The sequence below is a fragment of the Chanos chanos genome, chromosome 14 (assembly GCF_902362185.1).
Source record: "Chanos chanos chromosome 14, fChaCha1.1, whole genome shotgun sequence".
NCBI classification, from domain to species: Eukaryota; Metazoa; Chordata; class Actinopteri; order Gonorynchiformes; family Chanidae; genus Chanos; species Chanos chanos.
Genome location: NC_044508.1, coordinates 12032341 through 12052155, shown reverse-complemented (window position 1 = coordinate 12052155; position 19815 = coordinate 12032341). Strand labels below are relative to the sequence as shown.

The 19815-nt window shown below is 39.4% G+C and overlaps 2 protein-coding genes across 2 annotated transcripts in view; one reads left to right on the top strand and one right to left on the bottom strand.

Moving 5' to 3' along the window:
• Positions 1–1097, bottom strand: part of hs2st1b (heparan sulfate 2-O-sulfotransferase 1b) — a 39361-nt gene extending 38264 nt beyond the window's left edge. The window contains exon 1 of the mRNA XM_030791537.1: positions 686–1097. Coding sequence (XP_030647397.1) covers positions 686–809 — 124 coding nt within the window. The 5' untranslated portion in view covers positions 810–1097. The remainder of the gene's footprint in view (positions 1–685) is intronic.
• Positions 1098–5004: 3907 nt separating this feature from the next.
• Positions 5005–19013, top strand: dzip1l (DAZ interacting zinc finger protein 1-like). The gene is made up of 16 exons (XM_030791071.1): positions 5005–5108; positions 10069–10576; positions 11063–11147; positions 11508–11632; positions 12351–12512; positions 12884–12997; positions 13172–13234; positions 13432–13569; positions 16093–16123; positions 16227–16310; positions 16674–16807; positions 16982–17171; positions 17358–17520; positions 18014–18219; positions 18485–18627; positions 18867–19013. Exons 1-16 carry the CDS (start codon positions 5005–5007, stop codon positions 19011–19013), a joined length of 2397 nt encoding a protein of 798 aa, XP_030646931.1.
• The last annotated feature ends 802 nt before the right edge of the window (positions 19014–19815 follow it).

Sequence of the window (19815 nt, the reverse complement as noted above, 5' to 3'; positions counted from 1 at the left end):
TTCCTTTAAAACTAAAATCTAAGCTTGCGAGCAGCTCTTGAAAGTATAGAGACGACTTAACAAGCCTTGGAGCAAAACAGGTTATAGATGGCGTGATACGTCCACTGCCAACATGTGTTCCCCGATGTCACTACTGAGCGTAGGAATACTAAGACTTAGTCGGCTATTGTATTACCTCGCTGAAGCAAGGGTTCTAGCGTCTATCTGGTCAATGCAATGTTAGCCTGGGCTTCTGATTCCTTGAAGCTTATAGCTAGTTGGGTAGCTTGTCTAAATAGCAAGATGTAAACATGTGTTATTCACTAACACAGAAGCCCCTTTTAGCGAGCCAGTTGAGACGATTCAACTGGTTCGCTAACAACTTGATTCGAAGTGAATATGCAATTACTTCTCTACCATGCTGAGGGACAGGCGAAGATTTGCTGATGTCCCGACATCAAGTTAGCTCTTTCAAAAGAACAGGTTAGCTAAACAGTGAGCTCAAAAGGTCTGTCATTATCCATAACTTGTTACTTTATGAGTCATCTTAATGAGACGCTGTGTTTGACAACTAAAATGATCAAACGTTATTTCTAACGTTCGTGCTTAAATGACGTGCTCACAAGCTTAGCGAGCTACAAAGCAGTATGCAAAAAAGCTGAGAGTCCACACAAGAACCAATTCCTTGCACTTCCAACAAGCTTACCTAGCTTTGCCCGAGACTCCTCCAATTTCTGAATTTGGTTCTCAATGAAAAGCATCGCCACTCCAAATGCCAAAACAGCTAGGAGCTGAAACTTGGGCGGCATCATGATCCGTAGGAGCCCCATCAAACTTATCGGTTGATTATCTACATCTCATGCCGAGAATTCAGGACTGAAAACGTGGGTCAATAGCGAAAAACGAGTCTCGGAACAACACTAACGTTATCGGTTATCTTCAGATAATTTTCGCTGTAAGCAGAAGACAACGTCCTTGTTAGTTTCGCCTACTGCTAGCATCAATCCAGAAGCTGGCATTTCAGGATGCTGTCTCCCATCCGTTTATGGCATAGATTTAGCAAGCTGATTGGTTATGTCTTAAATGTCCCCAAGACTTTTCTTTCCTTAGACCAGAGATTGCCAGGGATCTTCTGCACTACCCCTCCTATCGGCCAGTGTTATTTTGCGTCACGCAACAGCCGTTTTATTCTTCAATGGGCCAAATATGAAGTTGAAGGCACAAAGGATGGGGTTCATACTGCCACCTATCGTATTGGTGTACGGTGTAAAAGACGAGGGGCTCGTATACTGTCCGTTGAGCAGAACCGTTTCAACTCGGAATGTAGGCTACTGTTAGCAAACATGGAATTGGCGAACTTGCACGGATCTTTTATATCCACATGTTGTAGACAAAGGACACTTATTACATAACCGCTGTCTTATTGATGAAATGTTCTCTTGTTCTTTTGGTTATGCTTAGATTTGGAAAGTATTACCTGCAAGAACGTTACATCTTAAGCTACTTGATGAATGCTTGCTTTTGGGAGACTAAGGCATTCCTAGAAATAATAGCCTGTGTCAGTAAGGGGTACTATCATGTCAATGTTGTCAAAATCCAGTCCTTGAGGACCACGGTCCGGCCGTTTTTTGTTTTCAGCTATTCATTTCCTGCTGATTTTACCTAGAAAACAGGTACGCGTGCTCTCCAGCCAATCAGGGAACATAAAATATGGCTGACAAGAAAAGCAGCTGGACCTTGATCCTCCAGAACTGGATTCTGACACCCCTGCATTTCACATTTGCCATATGCCTGATTAGTAATGTGTTAGTGGTATTATTGGAAGACACTCAATACACTAAAACTTTCATGAGATGGAAAAAAAACATGAGTACCTAATATAGCTGAGATGTGTGTCAGTGACACAAGGTGCATAGAAACTCTATGCATTTTTATGAGCCTTGCTTAACAGTTTTACTGATGTGAGAATTAGTGCCTTGATTTGTCGACAGTATCTGTGAAAAGGAGACGCAAAGAAGTGTGTTAAGTGACATTAAATCACCAAACAAAAGAATAGGTTCTACACCTCTGAAGAAGGCATTTTTTTTTTTGCACCACTCAGTATTTCCACAGGTGTAAAACGTGTTATACATACAAATGTCCCGGAAACGTGGAAAATACCTACACCAAGATCTGTTATGTTTACTTTTGTTTTTCTCTCTATCTGTCACCTTTACATCACTGGTTTAAGCACTTAGCAATTCTGAATGTGCCAGTGATCACATTTTCTTTTTACCCTGAGGTCATTGTCTTTGACATCAGATTTAAAAAAACAAAAAACAAAACCAAGAGCAGCACAAAATACAAACTTAAATACATGCAAATAAGATAGAATATTCAGCTACTGTACCTCTCATGCTTTGAAATAACCAATACAGGACAATACAAACCAGTATGAGCTCCAGCAGTGGTCTTTCCACAGAATGGCAGACTGCTCTCTGTCCCAGAACTGCTGCTACTATACACGGCTCTAAGAGATGAGATGAAAAGGATTTGGACCCAACTGTGCATGAAATTGCAGCAGATGAAAACAGCAGCATTTTATCGCTGCTTAAAATAGCCCGTTTAGGTTCGGTTACTAACCAGGTGGACAGCAGTAATGTACATGAAGACTTTCTTACCTGACCTTTAGTGGAAAATGAATACTGTGCTCTTATAAAACATATAGGTCATGTTATCGTAGTGAATATTCTGTAGTGAAGGTCTTACACAGTGCTGTCTTTTCACAAATGGCTAATCTTTGATTATTGATGCTCAGACAATTAGTGATATGTTAGTAGTGATGTCAGTTAAAATATAATATTAATAAATTAAATAATTTTAATGCTTATAAATTTCATCACACTCTCAGTACTAATTCCATGTCTTAATAGATATGTATCCCTCTACATGTTAGAGGGTAATGTTGTTAATGAGAACTCTGTAATCAAAGTGAGTAATATAGCAGCAATCATAAAAGCCAGCAATCTCTCTCTCTCTCTCTCTCTCTCTCTCTCTCTCTTTCTCTCTCTCTCATGGTCCATCAAATGTGTATATGTGTGTGGTCCTTGTGCCATTGTGTTTAAATCTGTTGAGAGCTATTACATATAACAATCTGCCAATAGTGTCTGCCAGAGGCCTAATGTACTGAGTCATTTGTGGTTTTTTCCATTTTATTTAAATGCCTGAATAATCCAAACGCCACATCGCCATCTAGTGCGATCAAGGGCACTTTAAGCGGTTAATACAAAAAGCAATTACATTGAGTTTCACACAAAATGACCAACCAGCAAACACAAGCGATGATATTGTGTGATACTAACTGTAATTGTCACATATACCCCTAGTGATAACAGAATAGCAGCGGCAAGCACTCTCTCTGCACAACCACAAATTTAGCCCTTTTTTTTGAAGACATGTAATTGGTCATCATTATAAGGCACAATGTTCAAAGCTTTGCTGAGAAATCCCTTTAATATCTGTCCTTCTAGACACAGAGAGTGCTGCTGGGCAATATTTATTGATCAGTTTCCAACTGTCTCTCAAACTTTGGAACCCGCTGGGGAGCTCACCCCCCAGCCCCAGAACACACACACACACACACACATACACATTCGTATCCCCAAATCAATACTTCTCTGCTAGTTTCCACTGGCCTTTATGATTTACTGGTTGTAAGGAATAACAGTATGTACAGTGCAAAATGCAAAGGTAAACTACTTCTATTTGAAAACATCAAGGTAAAATTTACCCTGGTAGCTCTGTAAACAGAAGAAGTTTGTCTTGACAGGTGGTAAAAAAAATTATAAAATGTGCTGCTACAAATTCATTAGTACACTTAGATACAAGCATGATTAATATGCATATCCATACTTCCAAGCCAATGCAGGGCAAGGAGCTTCCATATGTTTAGTAATCTTAGAGGTAAACAGCAGAAGTCATTGTACTATATCATTTTGATTATCAGAGAAAGAGCATTTGGGAAATATTTGATACTATTTTCTTGTTTTCTACTGCTATGATAAAATCTGCTTTCACATCTCATTTAGAAGAACGAGACATACCTGTCATTTTTCCAGTGATGTGGACAGATCCAAAAATTTGAGCTCAGGGAGGGGCAATCAGATTATTATGCCAGGCAATGATGTAACAGTATAAGACTGACTCAGTAGTATTACTTTTGAAAAGTATTCTTAACAACTCCATGGACTGTGAATATGTTGAGAATGCAGGAATATTGTTGACTATATGATGAGTGACTGTCGTTGTGCAAACTCTTTGCCTGAACTAAATAACTGAATCAAATAAATGGTTCTAATTGAACTCATGTGATGTTTGTGCAATATCAAACGTAGCTGAGAAACATGTACTAAATTCATTAATTAGGTTTTACAGAACAACTGAAGCTACAGCCCCAGTTTCAAGATGACCTGCACTGCATGACAAAAGTTGATTTGCTTCAGCATTTTTAAATATGTCTCTGTTTAAACTACGGTACTTTTATAAGTCTGAACCCCTTCTCAGCTGTCATCCACCATTATTGTTGGTTAACCTTAAAATGCATAGTGTTTATTGTATAATGACATCATGGACCATTTACCTCATTCACCTTTTCTACTCAATTTTAACTAGATTCAATGTCTCTATTGTCAGTAAAAACCCTCTTAGAAGACAATTTCCTGTCTTCCAAACAGAGAGAAAAACACCGAGGTAATCTCTTACCTTCTTGCATCTCTTTAATGTATGCAATCAAAACAGATTTAAACAAGAACTGTTTCAGCAAATCTCCACCTACCCACTTTAACTGGGACAGGCTGGATGGGGAGACACCTTCACGTGTTTGTTTTATTTTGCCATAGAGAATATTTCCACTTGTTTCATCTCCTCATTACACCTCACCTCCTTAACATTTCTCTCTGACTCTGCATACCTCCTTCTCTCTTTCTTTCTTTTTTTCCACTCTGTTTCTCCCTTGTGCCTTGGGTGGAAACAGGAGGGGGTTTAGGCATGTATCGATTTCTCAGTAGCTACCGAGCACTTGTTTGCTTTGACAGCTTTATGGCTTTTGAAGCTTTTCCTGCTACAAAGCTTTTCTTTTCGAGGCCTTTGATGTATGACTTTTTATGAAGACCTCTTAATGAAAACATCTCTCTTGGCCTGCTTCACAGCATCCCACAAGAGGTAGCAATATCATTCGGGTTCTCCCAAAAGATATAACAGAAGAGAGAACAGAAAAGTAAAGAGTCAGAGGAATATGGTAAAGAAGTCTGCTTTTGCTCCTTATGTCATTTCTCATCAAGAGTTGATTGAATAGTAAGGAGGTGACTAGTACAAAAGTGCTTCATGTCTCCTACTGATGATTCCTTTTTTTTTTTGCTTTTTTTTTACCAACGTGTTTATAAATACTTTCAGTAAGTTTGTGTATAAGATACTAGATTCAGTTTACAAAGAATAAAACTTACTTATGCTACTAAAAATACCCTGAGTGACACTTCTTTACCTTGTTAATTTCATTGGACTTTATTAACTGATATGAGCTAATCTCTGGACATTATTGCCACAATGTGCTCATTCACTCTAGCAAATCTCACATCTCAGGCAATCCTAGCAATTTGTGGCTTCTTTTAATGAAGCCTGCATGAACTTGGGTAAGGAAATAGCTTTCATTTAGGCTCAAGACATAACATTTTAAGGCAATTATATACACTGCTTATCAGCAGTTGGCCATCCATTCTGTGGTTGTGCACATATTTTCATAAGAAACTAATTAGCAATACAAAGATAATTGTCACATATTTTCAGGCCCATGAATAGCCACATATTTTTTTAGACCGATGTATTTCCCTCAGAACCAGGAAAATTCCCCAAAACCAATCTATTACAGCCTTACGAGAAGCAGAGCTTTGAGGATGGGAAATATTTACAGAGTCTGAACTTTTAAAAACGTTTTTGCATAATTGATTGATTGCCTGAGGGCAGGTCTTAAGAGAACTTTCACAATGCTATTAACTTCCAGGTGAACCCACCACCAAGCATCAGCATCAGAAGTCAGTAAGGACATCCACAAAGCCTCTTTTTGCTGGATGGTAGTTTTTGTATGAGGGGTAGCACTGAGACTGTTAGACTGAATAAGAGAGAGTGAATTAGAGCTGTGCTAAGAAGGCAGTCTCACTCACCCTTATGCTGAAGGCAAGGCAGCTAGCTCATTAAACAGACAGTGAAGGATGGGTTTGCTCCACAGAAATAGATGGGGCAGCCAGGCAGCAAGAATGTGCCCAGATAAATTTATTTAAAAATTCCAGAGACAGTGAAGAAAATATGGGCTAACCCAACAACGATTTGGTAGCGGAACCGTTGATATGCACACAATGCTGATGTTTTTGTGTTTTGTTTACATTCAGATACTAATTAATGTTTTGGGTCATTGTTGCTAATTATTTTTGTCCATTTTCCAATTTCTATTTCTATTTTGTAACTCGGTGACTATCTGACCTCTGTGTTATCTCTCTGCTGTAAGACTTGTTGCTTGAGGCAGCTACATTGGAAAGAGGCCATTTCTAAAATCTATCATGCCATCAAAGTGACCTTGTAAACTGTGTGGAAGGTGTTTTGCAGGAGGACTGTAAATATCCAGGGACTCATCAGGACTGACTTGAGCAAGGACAATGAAAACTGAAAATAAAGGCAGAGGGATTTCTTTTGGACATTTGTTCCACAGCATAAGTACCTCTTGTTTGATCTCTGTTTCTTGATGATATTCTACCACCACACAACAATACAAGAGGACATACTATGTCAAAATTGTGATTATATAAAAGTCTGTGTTTTACAGAGTGAATTTCAGTGATTCAGTGACAAATGCATTTGAATAAAGGCTGATACCTCTCTCAGGCTTCAGTAATTGTATTGATGTGCAAGTCTCTCCAGTTACGTACATGCACCCCCTTGTGTTAGTTTAAGGGTATCAAACGAAATGCATTTGGGCCTTTCACAGGAACGCTACATTTGCCCAAGAACACACGTCAAACATAAATGTTTATACTGTGTGAAAAAGTGATGTGGTTTTCAGAAAAACGTTAAATTATTCACGAACACAGAGTACAGATAACATAATAACTTGAAGGAGGCACGCCTAGCGTTAACAAATTTTTATTTGTACAACTAGCCACAGGGGGGCTCACTGCAGTCTACACAGTTACCTTTTTTCTGTTTTTCTCCCTTTCTATTTATTTTAGGTTTTACATTTAGAGACTGAGATTTTGAAGACTGTTAGAGCTAATAACGTTTTCTAATTTACAAATCCACCGTGGGAATTAAAAAAACAAAACAAAACAAAAAAAAACAAAAACAAAGAAAAAACCCAGAGATTTGCACGCATAGGGTGCTGAACTCAAAGCCGCAACAGTGATGAAATTGTCCACTAGCACCAGTTAATCCTGTAAAATAAAGGTAATACCCATTAAACGCTTCTTTTCTATCATTCTTTTAAGCAGTTTCGCTGGTGTCATCTCTGGATCTCTCCAGGTCACTAAGGAGGCAGGTAAAAATAAACTGACTCTTGCAACGTAAGCTGTTAGAACATCAAAAAAGTTATCCTTCTGAAGGTGGTCTCGCCATTGTGCTCGCGCTTGAAGGGAAGCAGCGAAGAGAACTGTCATTATTCATCATAATTATAGCTAGAAATGTGCCTGCATAGGTTGAGTGCATATGCCAGTTTCCAAGGTAACACTTTGTGCTTGGCTGTTTGCTCCACCCTAATACCCGCCTGCTATTAGTGAGTGTAAAAAGACATCACTCGCCGAAGTAATTCCTCACGAGTTATCGAAGTTTTTCAACTCAAAGGGTTTTACTGCCCTAAATCCATTTCTTTATCAACGTTTCCAAGAGTCCATGTGAGGACAGGTAGGCAATTTAAATCTTCTGTAGTAAACGAAACCAGAACTTTCTGGTTAGGAAAGGAAGGTACCTCTGTCAACAACTGTTGGCTTTGTATAATTTCGGCTTTTTCTGTTTTATTTCTTTTTCTAATGTAGCTCCAATCCGGAAAAGTAGCTTGCTGATGCTGCATGCTGAAGTGATTACTGTACTTCGAACCAGCTTTAGCCATGTTAGCTAGATGTAGATTACACGTTTTTACGCGAATTTGAGAGATTCAAACAAGTAAAACTAGACAAGGTTCAGACGTGCAAATGTAAACTTACTTCTCGAACCTTAAAAAAGTCATCCAACCAAAACAAGTGGTCGTGGCCAAAAGAAACGACAGAAAAGATTTTTTGACTCTGTTCCAGTTTCTAACGGAAGTCATTCACAGTTGGTTACACGATAATAATGCAACTACCTTGAAATCACGAATGTTGTCCTTTTAAATTTTAAATACTGTAACGTCTCTAATGTACCATTAGCGAGAGGAACCTTCCGGGGAGGAATATGTACACACACACACACATGCACACTGCCTGAAAACAACCAGTAAGTAAACCAATATGAGAACTACTGAGACAAATAAATGTGGTCAGCTCCAGTTTCATTGCATAGCCTGTTACTACGATCTCATTGCAGATACTAGAACTTTGCTTTATTAAAACAAACAAATATAAAAGAGACAACCATTAAGCTTAACCATAGCTTAAACAGAACTGTTTAGCAATGCTTACAGCAGATGATGGTAGTTCCCAGTGGAAAACTAATAAACTGATGTTCTTCTTTAGTGAAAAAATATAATGCGAAATCTGTCTGTCCCTTAAGTTACTCTCTGCATATAAGACCAAAACAAATCTCTATCATTGACAGCTTGCATCATGTAGGCTATTATGCTATGGTGTCTCTCCCTTCTCTGGGACTTAGACCTCCAGAAGGCTGGTGTCTAGTGGGTTTGGCCAAATATATCCATAGCAACAACTTGAGGGCTGTAATGAGAATGATTGGCCCAAGCTTTTACACAGAAAAAGCACAAAGTTTACAAAAAGTAACTAATGTGCCTGAACTTTGTATTAGACACATACAGATATTTCTTAATAAGATTGGCTTTAGCTCTGCTTTTACTTTTTGCCTATGATCAGTAACTTAGAGCAGTGAGGACATGTTGTGGGAGGTCTGATTATAAGAACGTGGTATCCTGGTAAACTTGAGGTTGATGTTTGAGCTCCAGGGTGACAGACACACAAAGAACATCTTCTAGAAACACACAGAAACATATCTGGTGCATAATGAAGCCATGCCAGGTACGATGGCCCCAGGTAAACAACTTTTTTTTTTTTTTTTTTAACTTTGAAACAATTTTTCTAGACATAATTGACCTTCTTTATATGAAAGACGTATGCCATTTGAAATATTTTTTGTTTATTTGTTTGTTTTGGTATGCATGTATTTTGAAATTTTTTTTTTCATATCACTGTGTACAAAGTATGTTGTTCCTATCACCGTCAATTATATTAATGTGGAAAATTATGCAAGGGTGTCGTCATGTAGGAAGGGAAAGTTTGTGTAAGCCAACATACAATTTGCATGTAAATGTCCCACCAAACTGATGTTATCAGTATTTGTCAGTCTTCCCTCTGAATCAGCAGGGACATACTAGAACCACCAGGCTATCAGTTATTTATCCTAAGCCACAAGAGCAGATATGTTTGTGCCTGCAACCAAGATACATTTTATGAGTCTTGTCCAGTAGTTCCAAAATTAAAAGGCCGAGTGTGAAAACGGTTACTGTGTAATGTTGAATAATATTAAATCCTTGGTCAAACATGTGTTATGTGTATGAGCGGAATGATATAGTTATCTGTGTTTAGCAATGTGCGTGTTTGTGTCTATGTGTGTGTTTGCATTTGAATAAGAGTTACATGATTGTTTATTGCCATGGAGATAACTGTCATTGCTAGGGAGATAACCTGCATCAGGTTAACTTAAATACCTCTCTCTCTCTTTCCCTCTCTCTCTCTCTCTCTCTGTGTCTCTCTTTTTTCTCTCTCTTTTTCTTTCTCGCCCTCACTCTCTCAATCTCTTTGTCTGTCAATAGCACTTTATCCATCCTCAGCCCTACACAGTCCTTTCTTTTCCCCTTAAATCATATAGCATGCCTGGCCAGTTCTCAAGTGAGTCCCTCAGTGCCCTGGTCAGCACTCCTTCCTGGAGCCCAGGCACACTGCAGCCCTTCCATTTCCGAACACGCACCGAACCCGTGGATTGGCGTCGACTGGCTGCCCTGGACGTGGACCGTGTTGCTCGTGAGATGGACGTAGGCACTCTCCAGGAATTCATCACAGCCGTAACGTTCTGTGACGTCGGGGCCGAACGATGCCCGCACTGTCGTGGCCCAGCTGACCCCCCTCTGTTGAAGCTGCTGCACATGTCACAGCTTTGTACTGAGTACCTTCTCCACACCCAAGACTACCTGAGTGCCCAGCTCGCAAGTCTGGAGGAACGTCTGCAGGGGGCGCTGTCTCAAGCAGAAAAGGAAAGGGAAGAGCGGGCTCACCTGGATGCAGAGCTACAGGCAGTCAAACAGGAGTGTCGACGCAGGAAAAAGTTAATTGCGACTCAACAACTCCTCTTACAGTCCAGTGCAAACAATTACCACAAGGTGAATCTCTTGACGGAACACAGATACATCTCCAATAATCTAAAATGCTCACTTTCATTTTCCACTGATTTTCATGGGAATTGGATCATTTTGAGCAGTATCAAGTACTTATTATTTTGATTTTGCCATTTCATGTTTAGAATAGTGATCAAAAAGGAGAAGACACCCATTAAGACTGCTGTGTGAATGAAAGAATACTTTTAGTCTACCCATAGCAGCTTAATTCCAGCAGAATTATAAACCTGGCTCTCTGTTGGCTGTTTAATGCTTCACTCATTTGAATCTGTCTGAGTATGTTTGAGCAGGAAACAAGGGTCAAGGAAATTTAATTACACTGTTACTGTCAGTTTTAATTAAACTGCAATGTTTCACATGCTAGCATTGTCTATGAAGTGATTTGACTGCTAATTTGAAAGTGTCAGACTTAAGTTCTCTGTACAACTGAAGAAGGAATCTTTGAAACTTTATACATGGCTCTCGTTTCAGTGCCAGTTTTGTGAGAAATCGTTTATGAATTATTCATATTTACAAGCCCACCTTCAGCGCAGACATCCAGAGATTACAGATGCAGGTTGGTATTGGAGCTCTCATGAGCCCTTTGAATCACCTAACTGTCTTTTTAATCAGGACATGTCAGAAAATTACTCAGAAGTGTATTAAGACAATGTGTCCTCGGATTAACTGTGATGAAGGAGTAGCCATTTATGTACATTCATGTTCATTTAGACTTGTAAACACACATGGACTTATTTTAATTAGACCGTACATAATGGAGGTAGTCTTATGCCTAGATCATGTTGCTTTCTTCATGTGTGTGCCTGTGTGCGTATGTGTGTGTGTGTGTATGTGTGCGTGTGCGTGTGTGCGTGTGTGTGCGTGTGTGCGTGTGTGCGTGTGTGTGTGTGTGTGTGTGTGTTGGGGTGGGTAACAGAGCGGCAGAAGAAAAAACAGGTGGAGCAAATGGAGGATGTAATTGAGGAGCTGAAGGAGAAACTCAGAATGACTCAGAGCATGTTAGAGGCAGAGAGAGAGACAGAAACACTTAGGAGACAGCAGGTAAAAAAAATGTCACACATAAAATATCATTTTAAGAACATGCCAAAACATCTCTGCCAATATTTGGTTTTGATAGTGTTACATAAACATCCGCAAGTTCTAACAAGTGCTGGATATAAAGAGAAGATATGCCTGAGAGATAAAGATATCCACACACTGTTTGGATAACGCCTCTCCCTGGCACAAGGTTTATTTATAATACATCATTTCAATTCCTCTGGGGCTTGGAGAGGTTTCCAGACTGCGTGAGAAATACATAGGATTTATATAGTCCCCAACAAGACATGTTGCTAAAAACAAGGTGTGTCTGTGAAGAACAAAGCATTATGACTACAAGTCAAATCATCATACCAGATGAAACATGATTTCAGAGCATTTCAGTTACTTGGGAAAAAACTGGCATATGCCGTGAACATGCTCATTAGCAAGTACATAGCCAGAATAAATTAATATTTGTTTCATTGTTTTCAGACATCATAAATGTAAATCAACGTACAATATAAATGATATGTTTTCGCATTCACAGAACACTAAAACACTGTGTTTCAGTGATGTTTTGTGTTTTCATATTTCACTTCGGTATCTCCAACAATTCTTCATTATTTATCTCTGTCCGTTGAACATTTTTATGTCTTCACGCTCATTACAACTGTTCAGCATAACCAATGTCAGCACTGCTGTTTCACTCTACGTCCCGCATGGACATGAAACCCACCAGGAGCAAGAGGAACAACGAAGAAGAGAAGGATTACAGAGGCTGGAAATGGAGAGATGGAAAGAGGAGGAGAGAAAAAAAATTGAGGAGGAGATGGGGGAAATGAAGCAGCTTCTCCAACAAGAGCTGAAGGACATGGCCAACAAGAGCTCGTCCATTGAGGCAGTGAGCCCCACCTCTCTGATGATTGGGATGGTGTAGTGTCCTGTCACCACCACTAGATGGTGGCAGAACTCCAGAGGTTTTACCTAGTCTTAAATGAAAAGCCTACTTTCGAATGATAATCTCTAATCAAACTGCTTTAACCCTGGTCTGGATTTTTACTCTGGATCTGAGAAACTGGGCTAAAATGTTCAAACAGTGAACAAAGCTTTTTATACACACATAATGGGAATTCACTCAAGAAAGTCATTCATTACATTACTTGCAATTACATTACATGTCATTGGTAGCATAATGCTTATGATTGAAAATGACATTTGTAAAGTATGGAATGTGCTCTTTGTGAATGTAACAGCCTGATGACTCTTCCACAGAAAATACTGGAGCTGCAGAGCAGAGATCTGGGAGTCTCCAGCCTGGGAATGTTACTGGATGAAGATGAGAGAGGGAAAAAAGAGAGGGAACTGAAAGAGAGAATGGCAAAGAAGGTGACAGAGAGACTGTTGACAAAAGTTTCATGTGCTGTAGTTGAATATTACTTCATGAGCTGAGATAGGGAATCACCCAGATTTGCGTTTATAGTTCACCGTAACCTCCCCCCCCCGTTTGTTCTTTCACTCTGCTCATATATGTTCTCTCTTCTCTTTGTCTTCCTCTTTCAGAAGAGTGAATGGAAGAAAAGACTGAAGGAAGCACAGAACAGACACCAGCAAGAGAAAGAGGAGGTAAGACAGTGCATTAAGCACTGTCAGATACTATGTGTGGAGCCAGTTCTTTAACATTTATTTCCCACTTTAAACAGAAGCACTCTTAAAGTGAACATGAATGTCTGTATTTACTTCTGCTTGTATGCATATACGTGTTTCTGTGTGTACATGACGTGTGTGTGTGTGTGTGTGTGTGTGTGTTTTGGTCTTGTCAGCTGCAGACTGAGAATGTGAGACTTCAGAGGGCTCTGTCTGAGGAGAGCCCAAGCCTGCAGAGGTTACAGAGACAGGTCACCTCTCTGTCCACTCAGATCAGACAGAAAGACAGACTCATCCACACACAGGAGGGAAAGGCAAGAGCACCTAGATACACATGCACCTGTGCTTTCCCAGAAAATTCAAAAGAAAGAGAAAAGATTGGAGTTGCAGAGGTTCATTTTTTGAGTATGAATTAGTATAAAGGAAATCAGTAGTTTATAGAACAGGAACCTTTTGACCTATAATAGCACGAAAAGTAAAATTTCGAGAGAAATTTGTTCAACAGAGCCAAAGCAAAGTTCACACTCAAATGTATTATAAATTTCCATTGGTTTTACTGTATCTAGTAATGACAACAGGCTGTTTTTTTTTGTCTGTCTGTGCTGAAATGGAGGGTAGCCAATTCATTGTTTTTCCCTTTTCCCTGCTTTGCTTCCTTTGTTCAAACTTCTTTTCTTTTTTTGAAGTAGTACTTTCTCAAACATGTCCTGACATGATGTAGACCCATGACATAGACCTCTTATTAAAACCTGACAAAATTTATTCAAATCAAGTTGAAAAAGTTAGCATTAAGGAGAGGTAGAGACAGTTAAGACAGACACTTTTTTTTGGAAACCTGCTTTAAAATTACAAGTGAATGGAAACCTAACTGGTCATCTGAATGATATTGTAGAAATTTTATTTAATATCCAACATTAATACTACTATTAATAATAAGTTGCTACAATAAGCTACTCATTTGAATCAGTGTATTTGATTAACATATAACATACACCAATGGAATGTACTGTTTCAGATTATTATTAAGAGCATGTTTGACTGAAAGCAAATGCCTTTTTTTTCTTAAGATAATCAGTCACTTGATAGTAAAGCAGAAATGAGAGAAAAAAGTAAAAATTACTGAAGACACACAAGCTGACAAACGAAACATTACAATGTGTTAAGCTAAACACACCCTGCATTGAAGGAACAGGTTTAAATAGTTGCACCCACCTCTTATATATACATTAAATTCAAAGACCGCTCATAACTTCTCAGGTATAGGTATAGGAAAGAACCTATACGCTATAATCACTCCCACACAGATCATGAAACATCACCATCATTTTTCAATACTCCAATACTACAAACTTCTGTTACTACTAACAGAATAAAATGGAGCTGGACCCCTGGAACATAAATGGTCTATCTTTCAGGTCCATTAAACAGAGTGACATACTGGTTCCAGGGTTGTTCGTGATTCGATATAGTTGCCTCGCTACAGGCTCTCAAGAGGTTCCCCATTACTGTGGTACACTCAGTTAAATAAACCCGATTTGTAGAAAAAGGGAGATAGATTAAATTCTTTCTTAAGTTGTTCCAAGGAATGTATATTATTTTGATCATACATGCCCTTGGCTTTCCATTCCTCATCGACAAAGGGTTTTCCTTCTTTCCTTCTTTTTTTTTTCCTTAAAAGTACCCCTGTTCATTGCTTATTGAACTCATGCATGTGCAGGCTGTATTTCCCAATAAAAAACAATTTTGAAAGGTCAGGGTCGGTTTCACCTGAGAAGTTTAGAATAAGATTCTTTGTGCCTACTCAATATTTAGAGTTGTTCCAAAAGGCTTTCAGTGAGAGGACACGTTTCTTCATATCTAACGTCTCTTATTGTATAGTCCCTCAAAAGGTGAACACAGAGCCTCTAATGTATGTGCCTTTACAAGCTGCCTTGTATGAAACACTAAGTAGTAATTTTGAGTAGATTTTGGATTTTTGTGTAGGCCAAGGTCTGTAGTATCCATCAAAGTGACATATTGGAACATCCTGTTCGGGTGTTTTTTTCTCTCCTACACAATAAAACTATGAGCTTTTTGGCGAAGGCAGTGGGATGCCACTAAAGGGATGTAATGTGTTGGAAAATATTCATTTTTATCAGATCCACAAAGCAAGAAAGGGCGGCCCTCCCACCTATCTATGTACTGTGATATTTTTCTCTTAAATAAGAACATATCAGACAGCCTGATATCCTCTAGTCAGAGCTTTAAAGTTATCCCAAAGTCTTTCACCGCTACGCGTTTTAAACGAGAGAATGGAGGTAATCCTGTGCTTTTCTTTTGTAATGTTTATCCAAGAGTACTGCTCAGTTCATCTCATAGTATGAAAAATGGTGTAATTATCTGCAGGGTGTGTTACAGAGTTTGCTCATTTCGAAACTTAGTTTAACTGCATGTCTCAGGTGAACTACTCATTAGACAAACAGTTAAACTAAGCTGTTGGTGTTTTTTAGTTGTTGGCGTTTTATAAAAATTGCGATATGGTTATTTCATCTTTGGTCCTAGACTGAATTCTTCAAGACCACTGAACAAATATTTTAATTCTGTGATCTCCAGATCCATCAAAAACAATTGAACATTCTGTTTACCAGTGTAAAGAAGGGTGTGCAAGATTACCCGTATGTTGTTTGCCACTGGTCTGTTTTTGACAAAACCAGTCTGGTCATTTTGATCTAGGGTTAGAAATAACTTGTCTAATCTCGTTGTTATTATCTGAATGTTTTACTTGCACAGAAATGATCTTGCTGATCAATAATAAGGACTAATTGCACTGAATATCATTTACTAATTCTTTCTTACAGATCAAGATATTGTCTGCAAGGCCAATGTCAGGTGACAAATTATATTCACTTTGAAGAAATGTAGCACTTAATTCATATGAATATTCATAGTGCAACACAGATGTATTCTGGATGGCTGATTTTTCACACTATAGATCCACCAGCACCTGTGTCACATGATCTGGTCTCCACTGAAGAAGAGGAGGAAGATGTAGATGAAGTGGAGCACGAAGCTGAGAGTATGTGCTGCATGGATGTGAGGATGAAAGATAGAGAATGTGTTGTAATGATTTGAATTAATTCCCTCGAACCTGGATGCTTATTCCCCAAAGTTTATCCAAAAGCATAGTTTTATGTTGTAATGTTTCAGTTTATGTCATTTATGACATAAACTATTAAAAAAATGTGAACAGATTTAAAACGATTGACTTCAGGTATTGGAACGTTTATGGTTATAGGTTACAATGCCAAACCATATTTAGTATTAGTCAATAAGAGTAAAGGGTAAAAAAAAGTCTGACATCAGCCTTTGATGTGAGGTTGATAGGAGGTCTGATATGGGGTTGAGAGGGGCTGATCTCCTCTCCTGACTGCTTATACAGGTCTGGAGGAGAATGTGGAGAGCTTTAGAAATCTCCCAGAGTCTCCAAGGGGAGATCCAGCTCTGGTGAGACAGTTCAGACCCATACTGGAGGACACGCTGGAGGAGAAACTGGAGAAGATGGGGCTTAGGAAGGTAATGTGGCTGAACAGGAGAGACCACACAAAGCAAATCCTTTTAAGTCTCAGAGTCATTGAAAAGTATCCTGTGAATTGTCCAGTAAAATATTACATATGTAAAGGTGGCAGAGACGCTACATTGGACTTAATGATTTTCGACTTCTTGGGATTTACACTGTTTCATTGACAGGGAACAAAGGGTATTTCTAAGCAGACCTTAAAGAGTTTGAGCGCCCTGGTGTCGAGACAATGGCAGCAAAGGTTGAAACAGCAGCCAGGTTGGCAGGATCTGAGAGAGGGTCTAGAACGTGAGCTGACGCACAGAGTCAAACGTGCACAGAAGGGTCAGAGGAAATATACACCTGATCCTGCTAAACAACGTGAGAGAAGAATCCAGTTTTCTTTTAGTCTCCCACTCCTTGCTTACCTCTTTTTCTCTTTATCTTTCCTTTTCCCCTCTCTCTCTCTACCATGTACATATACACACGTACTCACATGCTTTCAGTAGTTCTCTTTCTGTCATGTGGAGTCTTCTACTTTATGTACTCCCTGCTCTCTCTGGTCAGGAAAGAAAAAGCACTTGAATGGTGTGCAACAGAAGAGCCTAAAGTCAAGTCAAAGTAACACAAAACCCTCGCCCCAAAATGTGAAGAGCCAGCAAGCTCCACAGCCTACCCCACGTTCTAAAATACCCGCCCAGATCCAGAGGATAGAGGCAAAGAAGAAAAGGTATTTGCTAACACACACACACACACACACTAACACACACACACTCATACTCACACTGTATGTGTTTGAGCTCTGCATTGTGGCATGCAATTGGCTCTATACACAGGTAGAGAAGAATGGAATTTGCCTCTTGTTCTTGAGTGTTCTTACTGAACTTTTGTATATGCTACCCTTGCTACAGGTGCCGCAGTACAATACATCTTAAACATCCTGTCTCACACACACACACACACACACACACACACTCAAGCTGAAGCACAAATATTCTCATAGAAATTGTTTCACCATTCAGCCAGCATTGTTAGATCTGTCCCATTTATTACGATAAGACTGAGTAGTATGGCATGTCAAGTGCAGCGCCATCCGTCAATGTTCCCTCAGCTTATCAGTGTGGGTCTAATGTGTGTGACCTCTTTCTTTCTTTCTTTCTTTCTTTCTTTCTTTCTTTCTTTCTTTCTTTCTTTCTTTCTTTCCTTCTTTCTCTCTCTCGCAGCACTCCTCCCTTCAGCTCTGAGGAGGAGTCAGTTGAGGACAGTGTTTACATGAACAGCTCCAGAAGCAAACCGCCACCCACTGTACGTGTCATCCAGTCAGGAGCTGGGAGCACGCCTGTCCCTGAGCCCATGGAGGACTGGTCAGATAGTGATCTGTCAGAGGGGTTGCTGTCCTCCAGACCCCGTCAGACTCTCAGCACACACGGTACATCAGGGAGCTAGTGATGGGCCCTGAGATGGGATGGTTTACTGTCTCATCGCAAATGCTTGTATCACAAAATTTACAGAAGAACTCCTACAAGATTACAATTTACAATACTGCCACATAGAGGACAAATGAATTAGCAGTTGTTTATTATTGTAATGAATTTTTTTAACAAACATTTTACTTTATCTTATTTTATTCTTGAATAAAATAATGAGAGAGATTCACTGCAGAATGCTGATACCCTACACTCATGCCATTTCAGGTTCCGTTGTTCAGTCCTTGACAAGAAGTTTGGAGCGACAGCTCAGTGCTCCAATGACAAAGCCACAGGACGGGACTGGAGTTTTACCACCACCAACCACTAGTCTTTCTTCTCGACCCACCAAAATTGTGAAACAGTTAGCGGTAAACAGCAACACCAAAACAACAACCTCTCTCACTCTCACTCATTATCTAAGCTGCTTATCCTAATTAGGGTCGCGGAGGGTGCTCGAGCTTATCCCAGCATTCATCGGCCAAAAGGCAGGGAAACACCCTGGACAGATCTCCTGTCCATCGCAGAAAACGACGACCTAAATATCAATATATTTTTGTGCATGAATCTTACTGTATTTGAATATGAAATATGTGAATATTTTTTCCAGTTTTCAGATGTAGACAGTGATCTGGAGCTGTCATCCATAGAGGAGATCACTCCTCATCCTGCAGGGGTTCGTGGGAGCTCGGACGTGGGAGGCACCTCGGGCACCAGTGTGTGGAGTTCCTCTGCCAGCCGAGCAGGAGTGTGGTGAGAGTATGGCAGCCGTGTAGATGCAGACACAGAAATATGAGCACTCAGGCATGTACTATGCACTCATATTTACACTAACACACAGTTTGTGGCATTAACATATCTCTGAAATATGTGAGTTGTGTCTCTAGCTTTATTCTAAACTTGGTCTTTATGATACATTTGTCTGTATATCTCTGCTTCTCTCACACAAACACAGCGAAACACACACACACACACACATGCACACACACACACACACACACTCTAAGAAGAGATATGTCAAAAATGTCACAAATTGTATAGAAGTTCAATACATTTGCTGAGTGTGCTCAAGGACAACACATTTTTGTGTCAGTTTCAACACAGCAAATGCGTAAGTCCTTTTTATGTGTTGGATAGTTCTACTGTAACATCACACTTGCATCTGTTAAAAGACTTCTGAACTGACACAGAATCTGTTAAGGTAGCCTTGACACAATACATGTGTAGGGAAAATAACACATAGTTCTTAGAGTGCACACACATACATGTACAAACAAAGACTGACGTGCAGGAAGTCCAAATGTACCACAGTGAGGGCTTTCTGTTGGTTGAAAATATGTTTATTGCATAGTTGAACCACCCGTGAGTCATGTAAATTAACTCTTAGAATAGCAATAAAGATCATTTAAAATGACTCCTGCACTTTTCCACTTAATCCTCCTAAATTACAGCAATAGTTTTTACATTCAGATGCTGGATTCAGTTTTCTAATTTAATATGAATTTAATATTTACAACTTTTCATGAAACTGAAAATTAACTATGTTTTCAAGTGGCTTT

Bases quoted from the DNA above. Each gene is read 5' to 3' on its own strand.
- dzip1l (XM_030791071.1), top strand. From the start codon at position 5,005: ATGTATCGATTTCTCAGTAGCTACCGAGCACTTGTTTGCTTTGACAGC. The intron at 17,172-17,357 runs GTGAGAGAAGAA...CTCTCTGGTCAG, and splicing joins ACCTGATCCTGCTAAACAAC to GAAAGAAAAAGCACTTGAAT. The intron at 18,220-18,484 runs GTACATCAGGGA...ATGCCATTTCAG, and splicing joins TCAGACTCTCAGCACACACG to GTTCCGTTGTTCAGTCCTTG.